The sequence below is a fragment of the Alexandromys fortis genome, unplaced genomic scaffold (assembly GCF_014885135.2).
Source record: "Alexandromys fortis isolate MF-2015 unplaced genomic scaffold, M_Fortis_MF-2015_v1.1 scaffold_52, whole genome shotgun sequence".
NCBI lineage: Eukaryota > Metazoa > Chordata > Mammalia > Rodentia > Cricetidae > Alexandromys > Alexandromys fortis.
This window is the reverse complement of record NW_026067929.1, coordinates 10,805,255-10,818,249: the sequence shown is the minus strand read 5'-3', so window position 1 is coordinate 10,818,249 and position 12,995 is coordinate 10,805,255. Positions and strand designations below refer to the sequence as shown.

The following is a 12,995-nucleotide window of genomic DNA, read 5'->3' as shown; positions in this document are numbered from 1 at the left end:
CTAAGAATTTAGATAAATTACTTACTATCTGCAACTTCGTGAGCTTCCCAATATCTGGAGGCAGGATTTCAAAATCGTTGTCACTTAGATAGAGTGCACGCAGGGTGGCTGCAAATTAAACAGCAATATATAAACAGGGTGGCAAGGAATCCAGCCATCTGGGGGCTGATCAATGCAAAGGAGTCAGCTTTGATTAATAACCCTGGCGGGGTGAAAAGCCTGTGACATACCTAGGTCTCACTCTAATAGCGAGCAGGTCAAACCTAGATTTACCGGTTGATTGTGGTGCTGGTGTATCCAGGAAAACATCTGTATCCAGGAGGACTGACACAATTAACAACCCCGGGCTTTACACAAAGAGTTGGCACCCTTGCGATGTTTGCAGAAACGATAGCCATGTTTCCCTAGTACTTTAGATTCACATATTATTATACCATTTGCAGTTCCAGAGAAAGAAGGACCACGTGGTCCCACAGGGCCACCCACATCAGAATCCAGAGCAAAGGGGCTCGTCCATCAAAACGGATCTACGTCAGATTGGAACTTTCTTATACAAATAGATTCATGTTAAGATTAAGTATATGAAGGGCTTTCCCGTGACAGACACCATCATCGTGACTTTTTTGTTTCCATAATCAGGCTAATTACTGTCACTTTTCTTTGTCACTTTAATGATGAAACTGAATGAAGACAAAGGTGCTAAAATGAGGACATGGATTTAAGAGATTAAAGCTTAATGCAAGCAGAATACCTGCACAGATAAGATGATGGCATGGTCCCAGCCGCCGAGGGCTAAAATCTTAAATAGCTACCAACAACAAAGCAAATTTAATTAGAAGTACTTTAAAAATTTGCTTAGCAGCTATCAAATTACATTCCAACATGGGAAAACAGACAGAAATGTATGTTATCACATATAAGAAAAATCATTTTCTCTGTGGCCCAAGAAAACAATTTAGAATTGGTTTTATGTGCTTCAGAATGTCTGGTAGACAGCGTGAAAGGGATGTTAAAAAGTGGAATTTTATAGGCTGCTTCAGAAGTGACAGATTTTCTAGTGTGGGCATTGTGACAAGAGGTTAAAGAAAGGGGACTCACCACAGTGTGAGGCCTGCCTGGTCGCCACAGCGAGGGCTAGGCCACGCAAAGCTATATAGTGAGGTCCTTTCTCAGCAGTAATTTAGTAATAGAAATAAACACACAGAACATGGCCAACAGATTGTCCACACAACACAGAGGTCCCTGTCACAGGTGCAGATAAACTGACTTCACATACAACTCTTCCCTGAGTATTTCATGAGTTGCTGGGATGTCAGTCATCCTGATTTTTATATGTATCTATAGAAAGAAAAGATAAACATGTAACCATCTGTGACAAACAATTCCATAATGGTTGTATACTAGACAATGTCAGTCTATGGCAAGGAGAGCTCTTCAAAGACTTAAGTAAGAATCTGAGCTAGATATTTAAACAATTCTGTTAGCAGCTTATGAATGGATATTTTTATAAATAATTTCCTGGAGTATCTTTGAGCAGTGCATTGCAGAGAATTAATAGTAACCAGAAAAGAACCTTTTCTTTATTTTCTTTCACACTCTTAAAAAAATCAAGATTCCTAGCTAGATGTGAGACTTGGTCTCACTGAGGAACAAATTCTCTCTTGGAAAGTTAATGTGACATTATTGAGTCCGCTTCTGTCCAATGGTGTCAGACACCTATACATCAAATTCAAATACTGCTGGACGATGAAGGAATATACAAAAGGACTGTGATGGAAATACATAAATGCATATATTTCTAACCATTTCTCTTAAGAGTTTTGGCACTGGCAAAGAAATCAGCACTCTTAGAACCAAAGTACTATGTTAAAGAGATTTACAGAATGAAAAGTTTCTCACTGAGGTAGAAGAAGTTTCCGGGGAGAGAATGTTCATTCAGGTTGTTGTAAGTCAAGTCCAGGACCTCCAGAGCCGGAAGAGAGCCAAATCCTCGAGGCAGTGTGTTCAGCCTGTTCATGCTGTGGTTTGGGGACAGAAGGAACTTGTCACCTCTCACAAAGCAGAAATTCACCAAGAACACTAGAAGCGGTGCAAACCCAGCTCATCAGGATGAAAGCCCCAACGCCTGCCATGAGTCAGCATTCACGGAATACAATTGATTTTTCAGCTTATTCAGGTAATTTAATTGACCAGAGGAAATAGTCACACAAATGGTACATGCAACATGCTGGATCATCACGTTAAGCTATTTAACATATTCCTTATACCATGAGCTGAGACTATATCAGGAATACAAATACATACAAATCTACTCTCTGAGCAGCTTTCAAATACAGTAGACACTGTTGACTCTAGTTACTGTGGTATATAATAACCTCTTGAACTTATGCCTGAAATTCCTGGTCTTTTAGCATCTTCTTACTTCTTCATCCCTGCCACCTGCCTCTGGTGAAAATCACTTTATCCTGCTGACTTTCATATTTTACCTCTCCGATGAGATAATGCATACTAACCTCAATCTAAGCACTTTACTTAGACAACCCATGTTCACAAAATGAAAACTTTTAGTTATCACTTCCTCCAATAGGAAAACTCGAATACCACTCTACATAAGAATACACAAAATACCTGTCTGTCTGATGAGAAACTTCCTTAAGCATGAGCAAACAAGAATTCAAAACATGTATTCTGGGTATTTGCTTTATTTCATCCATTCATTGTGACGGGAAGGGACATCACATTCCTGTTCTCTAACTATGAACCAATGATCACAATTATCTCCAGTTAGAATGCTGGTTGCCAGGGCCTGGGGCAGAGGGAGGGAAACTGGTTGTATCAGGTTTGTAAGACAAGAGACTTCATGTGTAGTAGCAGTGTGGAAGCAGCACTCTTGACTGCCACACTACAGAAAGGTTAAGATGGTAAACCTTATGATACATATACACACACTTCTAAGTGTGTATTGCGTGCGTATATGTGTGGTGGCTAAGGTTAGCTGTCAACTAGACACACCTGAGCAAAGGGACTCTTCACTGAAGAACTGCTTCTATCAGACTGACCTACAGGCATGTCTGTGGGGCGCTTTCCTCATGGCTCATTGGTGTGAGAACGCCCAGACACTACGGGTGGTGCCATCCCTCATGCAGCTGGGCCTGAGCTGAAGAAACAAAGCAGCTGAAGAAATCAGAGGCGACAAGCTAGTAAGCAGGTGTTCTCTCTAGTTCCTGCCGCAGTTCCTGCCTTGGCATCCCCTAATGCTAGACTGTAATTTGTCAGCCAAATAAACCCTTCAGCCCCTGCATTGCGCTTGGCTAGCATTTTATCATGACAGAGAAGCAAATTACATATGCATACATACACACATATATATATGTATATGTATATATAAAATCAAAGAGAATATTTTGATATTATCTTTTATTCTTCAAGACCTTTATTTTTCTTATTGCAGCTCTCTTTGAGAATACTTAAAAGTCAGTTTAAAAACACTTCAGTGTAAGCTGACAGGGAGGAGAGGCTGTGACACTGGAAATAAACCCAATCATTGACCATTCTAATAAGAGACACAGTGTTGCCCACCTCTACCAACCCAGACTTCATGAGAAATGAGGAAGCAAAAGGGAACCCAAGAGAAAAGTGGAATTACAAGGAATAAGCAGAGGGGGTCCCAGGCTGGACTACTCACTTTAGAACAGAGGGTTTTTTTAGGGTCCCTATGATGTCACAGTCTGTGAAACACATCTATATCAGGACTTTCATCTGGTTCACTAACTGCCAAGTGCTTACAAGATGAATTCTAGCAACAAACTAGGCTGACAGTCCAGAACAGTTGACTGTGGTCCTCTACTGTGAAGTGTGCCCAAAACCTATTAAACTGCAAACTCCCAACATCTAGGGCTTTTCATTTCTTGTAAAATATACAATGCACTGTACTTTTAAGAGTTAAGAACAGATCAAAACTTTCTCTTGTGAGCTGGCCTAAAGTTCTTTCATGTCTTGGAATCATCATAACAAACAGCAAATATTACATAACACGAAATCTGTTTGGTTAAGTGCATCTTCAGGACTATGGATGCGCGTGACCTAATCTTGTGCTTATGGTCTTCCGAGTGCACACTTGCGTTCTACCTGCTTGTGCCAAGCAGTCCTCTCCATCCTGCCTTCCCCTGGCCTTAATGTGCATGTATAAGTCTCTATGACATTCAAGAACAGAAACTCCTTTGTTGAAACCCATCTTAATTCCTTTCCCAATGAACTAAAAGTTTTGTTGCAATGCCAACTTCTATGGAGCTATGGAATTAAACACTGGAAGTTTTACATAATCAATAAACTTAGAGCCAAAAGTACAACTAATTCCAAAAGGACAAGAAAATAACTAAGGTGCATGTTCATCAAGTTGACCCTTCTATTCAAACTCAACTGAACCAAGCCTGAGCTTATTATGCTCTTCCCAAATGTGTCTCTGTCTCAAATTCCATGCTCAACACAGAAATCTAGATTGTATCCCTCCCATCAGTAACTGTCTTGGTAATTTTTCTTCTACATAGTTTTCAAATTAACCCCTCCAGCCCCTCCTCCGCTGTCACTGACCCAGATCATCTCAGCCACAGAGGCGGCTTCCCCACTGTTCCCCACTGGCCTCTTGGCCTCTACCCCAACTCCCATTAGCCCTCTCCACGCTGAGCCTTCAGACAAAACTTCTCTCATTTCATACCCACTACTCTACAAGACAAATTCTTTAATCGTCAGGCAGACACAGTCTGCAACTAGAGCTCCATCATATAAATCAGGGCAACATGACGGCTCCATTGAGCTCCATGATGGCTGCATTGCTATTACCTAACATGGCACCTGGTAGCCACCTGGAACTCAACAAGCATCCGTCAGGTGATCGGCAAGCAATTCCCAAGTGTCTGGCTAGTCTTGCATCTCACGTGACCAACACCCGCCTCACATTTTATATCCAGTTACACCAGTGAACTGTCAATAAACAGCCCAGCAGTTCCAGTGCTCTGAGCTTTGAAACGTGTAGCTCTCTCAACCTGAGATGCCTGCTTGGTTGTCTAGGTCAGAAACTCACTCGCAAGCATGGTTTGGGTTCCAGCATTCATCCTGTGTGAAGCCTCTTGAGAACCCCATCTACAGCCCAACCCTAACCCTCATGTCTCTGATTCCATTACAGTTCCATCAGCCCCAGCACAACTACGACCCTACTGTGTTCACTGACAGTGTGCCGTGCCCCTATCTTAAGGTCCACGCCAAGATATTGATCCTTGCTCCCCATCAGTAATGCTGACATAGAATAAGCAACTTACATAGTCAAGAAATAAATGAACAAATTAGTGAAACATTGATGATAACAATCACAAGTGCTGTGCTCTGATTAACATATATTAGGTCATGTTCCTAATTACATGCTATTCAAATAGGCACTGTGCATTAATATCCTTATAATATGCTAATAGATGTATATACTACATATACATACATCTTATATGTATTTTTTTTAATTTTACAAATGCACAGCTTAACAGTAAAGATACATATTTTTAGCATTTTTGCATACTAATTTACCATACAACTAATTTTTTTTTGTATGTTTGTGATTTATGTACATGTACTTACCTGTATGTGCCCCTGCGCAGGCCAAAGAAGGACACAGAGTGTGTGTCTTCTTTAATCACTCTATACTTTATTTTTTAGATAAGTTAGTTCTCCCACTGAACCTAATGCTTGTCATTTTGGCGAGGCTATCTAGCCAGCAGGTTCCCAGGATCTACCTGTGCCTCTCTCGATACCCCCAGTGCTGAGCTACAAGTACTCAAGGCCAATCCTGGTTTTTACATGGGTGTTGAGGATTTGAACCCAGGCCCTCCTGGTTCCAAACCAAGCACTCTTACCCACTGAGCAATCTCCCCAGAGCCGGGACTTATTATTAATCTTCAAACTCAAGAACTAAATGCATAATCCTCCTGTTCTGTTTCACGGGTGGCGATCCAGCGTGAGCACGAGCAAGGGAAAGCTGTCATTTGAAAGGAGGTTGTTCTCTTTCACTCCGCTTCCTCTCACGCATTAGCAAGCAGATGCTCACAGATCTTGTAAAGCTGGTCTCTTATCCAAACAGAGCTTCAAAACAAGAGTTATCTAACCAAACCCCTCATGTGAAGAATGAACTAGCAGCCATTTCCCAAGCTCCCTATGAGACTGATAAATACGCAGTATACTGCTCTTGCCGTGTAGCTCGCTAACATGACGGCAACATCCAGTGGCTACAATTTTATGACTAAATTGGCTTGTGCAGAGATGGGAACACGAATGGACTAGCACTCAGCCACCAGCTAGGGCAGTGGAGATGAGATTCAAAAGCCAGCATTCTACTTGCCATCCATGAGGTCTGATGGACCCAAATCAATGGAGGTCTCCACCTCACTCGGCCACCGAAGCCAGGGGTAATCAGGAGCAAATGGCTGAACCCCTTGCAAGGAGCTTGGTTGCCTCTCTGCGTCAGGAAAGTGCTGAATCTCGCCCTCTCCACCTCACAAATTGGACAGGGTCAAGTGCTGGCGCAAGAACTAACAGGCCAGCGCTACACAGAGGCAAGGTACAACTGCCGTTCACTGGTTCTGCAACCTCAGCTCAGTCACTCTCCTTTCTTCACCTTGGTGTGAAAACGTAGGACTGCTCCCTACTCCCACAACCCAGGAAAACGGCAAGAAGTCCCAGTGCAATGCGATGGTCACTGCACGGACGGAATGTGTTTGTCAAGTTACTCTTATGTATACACAGAGAACAGTCCAACAGGAGCCCAGGTGATCTGAACAGTTAACGCTGTCCAAGTCAGTCCTTCCTTGGCCAGCACAATGAAAATCAAATGTTACTGGAAACAAAACATCATGAAAAATAACTTCCTTACTGTGTGCCAACAACCAACTAGCTTCTCGATTAGCTCTCAACTCGATATGCCCTAATGGAGGACAGCGAAAGGAAACAACAGCCTTTTCTTAAGCCTGAAACATAAAAAGCGACGAGAAACTCACTTCTCCCACGAGATAACCACGCAAATGCTGTCCCTCGCTTGCCCACACCCTGATTCCCTTTACCTCTCTACCGGCATCATCCTTTCTGCAAGCTGGTCCAGGACTCACCCCAGGTTCAGGTGCTTCAGCTTCTGAAGGCTGCTGATCTGGGTGGGCAGTTCCTCGATCTGGTTGTTGAAGAAGTTAAGCACCTCCAAGTTCTTCAGTTCTGCTACGTTTGGGGGCACAGCTATGGGAATGGAGAGGCCACGTGTGAATTCAAGGTGTAAAGGAGGCTAGCCATGCATTCTCCCTGTGAAGGCAAGCGAGGTCAGACTCCAGGGTTGTCCACACACAGGTCTCATTTACATTTCGTAAGTTTACTTATTTTCATGGGTAATAACTAATGACAACGTGGAAGAAACTGAAGTGTTTCTTTTATGTGATCAGATCAAACCTCGGGTGTACGGAGGGTGGCAGCAGGAATGAAAGGAGGACCCCAACAGGCAGCAGCCTCTCGGGGAACAGTACACCGCACACATGTCCTTGCCATAAGGCTAACACTTGCAGTTATTCTCTTCCTTGTGGTTGCCTTGAACCTCCAGCACCAGACAGCTAACTGCAGTGAATGAGGCTACATTCAAGCTTCGTAAATAATACTGTATCTGAGGAGTTGTCCTTGTTAACATTGAACTCAATCACAGTTTAACCTCAACCTGAAACAGTAGAACAGTACAATGTCCAATGTTCTTCCTTCCTAATTTTGTCCTTTGGAGTAATGTACTTTGATCAAAACACACACACACACACACACACACACACACACCATATTAACAACAGATCAATACATTATTTTGGTGAGTGGGTAAAGTTTGAGACAGGGTTTCTCTATGTAACAGCCCTGGCTGAACTGGAATTCACACTGTAGACAGCTGGCCTCGAACTCACAGAAGCCTGCTTCTGCCTCCCAAGTGCTGGGATTAAAGGCTTGTGCCACCACTGCCTGGTAATCAATCCATTCTTACGTTGAAATGCAGAGACCCAACTCAGTAGCATGCTGTGGACAGTAGTGTGCAGGTCACGGGTGAAGAGAACCACCTGGGACCTGCATGGGATCTCCTTACTTATAGTCCACGACTGAAGGCGAATGAAAAGTCTCACAAGTCTTGGCAGCCGTTAGTATCTGCTACTTTGAGGAACCCTGAGTGCACAAATACCAGCAGCACCTTTTGCTTTCAAATGGAAGTGTCATGGCGCTCCAAGGTAAGCAACTAGCTCACAGGTAGGCTGGGTTTACTTCTTATTAAACCACATCCAGGAGTCAATCAACCGAAGATCAACAATACTTGGAGAAAATACTGCATCCATCCTGACTTTACAGAGCAGGCTTTTCTTGTTATTACTTCCTAAATATGCAGTTTAACAAGCATTTGTATCTCATGAGATACCATCGTAATCTAGAATGATTGAAAGTGCATGGGTTATGTGCGTATACTGTGCCCCTTTACCTAAGGGACCCGAGAATCCCTGGATTTTGTTAACCAGGGCTCTTATAACCAATCCCCAGTGACACTGAGAGACAAAATGGTAGCAAAGTGTGTGTGTGTGGGGGGGGGGGGATTGGTTGGGGAGTTCAATATATTGCCACTCATCTATCCTAATTGTTATCTCATTTTCTGTAAGCAAACACATGCAGCTTATCCGTAGTTCACGGAAACTATACTTTCCAAACTTTCCAGACCACTCAAAACACCCATGTGGCCTTGGATGCAGCACGAGCAAGCGGGCCATGCCTCATAGTGGAGCACTCACTTCCCTTCCCAGCAGCTCAGCTCTCTTCTCCCCACCCCTGACAGCTGGGAAAGTCGCTTTGCTGGCCAGCCTTCCTGACTCTGAGTTAAGTCTAAACTCAGAACCAGGAGTGCTTGTGCTTAGGACTTTTGCACAGATGTATGAAAATTCCAAACATCTGAGAGATGGATCCAAACAGCCATTCCAAGAACAGCACTTGGCAGCTCCCAGACAAGACAAAGTAAAGGGTGATACTGTTCGTATTCGCTCTGAGTCACTCTTTTCAACACCGAGAAAGACCACAGGTATCAGTGGCCTAATTTCTTTTGATTTTGATTGTGAGCCTAGCCTCTAACGCTGAGCCATCTCTCCAGGCAAATCTATGGCCTGATTTCCTTAAGAGAGGAAATACTTGGGACGATGGAAAGGCAATGCTTCCACTGGAAGGAGGGACATGAAAGCAAAGATTAGGGTACACTCCAGCCACGGGCAGGTGGCAGTGGTCCCACAGAGCCTTGCATTAGCTCCCCAAATGGATGGAGACAAAAACACCAGCATTTTATGGAATAGTCTAGACAGCTGGGAAGAATTTCAGGATGACTTGTGGATACTCAAACAAATAACTAAAAGTCTAACAAAATGATGGCAAAACCATATTTTAGGTGTGTATTCTTTCATGTAAATAAGTGATGTTCACTTTATATAAGCATCAAACTTTACCCTAAGGGTATGTGTTCTCTCCACGGACCAAAGTGAAGGGCAGCTACCAGAGACCTAACCCTCTTCTCTGTCCACCCTGGAGCTAACAGTGAAGCCTCCTCTCACTGCAGTGATCTGATTAGCTTGAAGAGCAATAAAGAAAGTTACTGAAACCAAGAGAAAATGATGATCTCAATTTAGCCACAAACCAAGAATAATGTGGCCAGAATTACTGCCGCCTCCCCAAACCTACTCTGCCAATGCAATTAAATGCTGGTCTAAAGGTATCGCCTCTTTGACAGGATGAGAGATTATTTCACTCTCCTTGCTAAAGTGGTCCAATTTAAAACCACCAATTATGTTAAATGTGATTTAGGACTTTGTTTAGTGGACACAAACAATAACCCTGCATTCAATTTACCAAACCTCTCTCAGCCTTTTGGTGTGCATTTGAATGCGTTGTGTTGAGACTCCATTCACATGGGAAGGGAAGAACCAAGTGCATAGCTATTATTTCCCTGTAAACTACAGAATTTTTCATCAGCCCTGGTAAAAATAAAATAACATTCCGATTTATTGGGACAGAAGACCATTCATCCAACCAAAATTCAGAGACTGCTAAGCATGTGCAGGGTGCTATACTCCTGACATCTAGGGTAGTGATGCTTTGCAGGTAAAGTAAGAGATTTGCTGTGCTATTTAGAGAAAGTTACAAAAGAAGGGTTGTTGTCATAGTCTACCATGGAAACAGAGGCAGTATCTGGAAAGCCCACTTATCCTCACAAAACCATGACCGACTTAAAAGGTTAGCAATAGAGAGCTGTGGTGAATAAATCATGTGTATACACAGCACAGACGATCCCAACCGTTAGGGTAAGGTGGCTGCAAAATCTCGCCAGGCAAAAGCCTCTTCTGGAGTATTCCACGGCATCCGTGGGACATGTTAGCAAAAAAAAGCACTTGAAAACATAATTAAGGGTGCTGGTGAGATGGCTCAGCAGTTAAAGACACTTCCAAGGCAGAGAACTTGTATTTAACCCTTGGGGAGCCACATGATGTCATATAAGTACCACAGGCTAACTGATTGTGCCACTGAGTTCCAGGGAATCCACGTGATGTAAGGAGTGACTGTAGAGGTTGCCCTCTAACCTCTACATATACACCACAGCATGCACAGATACACATCACACAGACACACAAAACAACAAATAAATACAACTTCAAAAAAATTTTTAAGAGAATATAAGTAAACAGTGTGCATCAATGTCTCTTATTACCACTCGGAAACCCTGTCCATCTGCCTGCACAGTGCATGTTCTGGGAGCATCGGGTCCCTAGACGATGCAGAATTGTGTGCCCAGAAGCAGCAGAGAAGTACTAGGTATCTGGTCAGACATCACAGGCTGACTCAGACGCTCCTGACTCTGCCTTGTCCTTACTGGGTGTCTCCTTACAACAGACAACCTCTCCGGAACTCCTTTTCCTCCAGAGTAGAATGAGAAAGCGAATTGTGGTCATTTTAAATCCTCTTCTACCTGCTTTTAACATTTTATGAGTCTAAGAAGAGAAGGATTGTGAAAATCAATGATAATAGATTCAAATCATGCAACTCTGGGGTCCCCAATTAGGATGTGCAGTCATGCAGAGCTATGCTTGTCACAAAGGACTTAGGAGCATTCTCTGTCTTGTCAGTGACAGGTCCTCTAATTTTGAGAGTTCAGCTGCTAAATTTGGGAGGAAGGCCACAACTGTTCTCTGCTCCTCCCAGGCTCCCAAGGTCATACTCTGTGTCAATGGGAAGACCACACCACTTCCGGGGCTCCTTTTTAGCCCAGATGTTAAGCCCAAGGCCTGTTTGCTGAGTACATTCTGGGGTTTCTAACAATTTTAGACAAACCAACCCAGCACGGCCCTATTTCTTCCTTCAAGTTTTTACTTAATGAAAATAAAACCAAACAAAGCAAAAATTATGAATGTTGTCTTAGAGGCTTGTCTACTTTATATTCTGGCTCAGACTCAGCAATTCAGAAAATAGTTTCCAAAGTATCTGGAAGGTTCCAGGTCCGTCTATCTTATATTCTGGCTCAGACTCAGCAATTCAGGAAATAGTCTCCAAAGTATTTGGGAGGTTCCACACAAAAACAAACAAACAAACAAACAACAACAACAACAAAAAAAACCCCCGAGGGACTTAAAGGCCTCATTAGCTTGTCTTTGAGGGGGCTTCATCAGAGCCAGCACGGTGTCACGCATCTGTAATACCATCACTCAGGGGACTAAGATAGGAGGATGACAGGTTCAAGAACGACAAAGTGGGTCCCACTTAGAGTTCCCCTTGGGCCACTGTAGAGCAAGAAGTCTCTCTCCATCACATCCTACAGATCACGGGCATTCCCGAGGAAGAATGTGACATCTAAAGGGACATTTGCCGCCAAGCTATACACATTTTTAAAATTTATGTATATGTGATATTCTGTCTGCATGTATGTCTATGTACCACGTGCATGCCTGAAGCCTGAGGAGACCAGAGAAGGGCATCAGATCACCTTGAATTGGAGAAAGAGATGGCTGGGAGCTGCCATGTGGGTACTGAGAATCAAACCTAGGTCCTCTGCGAGAGCAGCCAGTGTCCTTAACTAGGAAGCCATCTCTCTAGCCCCTCATCATTTTATATTTACAACCAGCACAAGCCACATGGCCAATAAGGGACTCTTGAGAAGGGTTTTCCGCACCTAGCTGGCAAGCAGCAGAGCGCCCCCAGCAAGAGGAGGAGTAAGACAAACGAGGTCACAGCAAGAGATCTACTCTTGGAGAATTCTGTTCTGTGGTGTAAAATTAGTAATTCTGTGACTGATAAGTTATCTTTAAGCATTTTAAGAGTGTATGAATACAGTAACAAAATTTCGCTAGAGCCAAGCTGGTCAGTGGGTAACCACTATTTATATATATGTTTAAAACTAGATTAATCAAAGTGAAAAAAAAATACTGCTATGATTAGGATCTGAAAAGACCTCACAGGCTCATGCTCTGAGCACTTGTTACCTGGCTGGTGGCGCTGTTTGGGGAGGCTGTGGAGTCTTGAAGGGGTGGGGCCTGTTGCCTAGTAAGTCACTAGGGGCAGGTCTTGAAGAGGACAGTCCAGCCCCTGGTTCAAATCCCACTCTTTCTACTTCTTGGTCCGCAGCGGAGCCACGTAAGGCTATGCCACAAGCTCCTGTCACCATGAACTGAGTCACTCGATCGTGCCTTCCCAGCTAGGACGAACTGGAAATCAGTGAAACCACACAAGAAAAGAAACATTTCATCTTTCAGTGGTCGCCACTGCACTTTCACATTGGGAAGGGCTGAACAATCCCACGAGGTTCACAGTCTCTAGACTCTTTATTTCCACCTCTGCAGAATGTTCTGCTGGGCAGTACTGCTCTAGGACTCTCCATCCTAAGACATGGAGCATAAGACTTGAGCAGTGAAAGATTTACAGATGGGGTG

The 12,995-nt window shown here is 43.5% G+C and overlaps 1 protein-coding gene across 2 annotated transcripts in view; it reads right to left on the bottom strand.

The window, feature by feature from the left end:
• The window catches only part of Rsu1 (Ras suppressor protein 1), a 171,380-nt gene that overhangs the window by 119,833 nt on the left and 38,552 nt on the right, over nucleotides 1-12,995 (bottom strand). For both annotated transcript variants that reach the window (XM_050144795.1, XM_050144794.1), the window contains 3 exons: nucleotides 7,146-7,266; nucleotides 1,900-2,018; nucleotides 26-108 (listed from right to left, as the gene is read on the bottom strand). In XM_050144795.1, coding sequence (XP_050000752.1) covers nucleotides 26-108; nucleotides 1,900-2,018; nucleotides 7,146-7,266 — 323 coding nt within the window. The remainder of the gene's footprint in view (nucleotides 1-25; nucleotides 109-1,899; nucleotides 2,019-7,145; nucleotides 7,267-12,995) is intronic.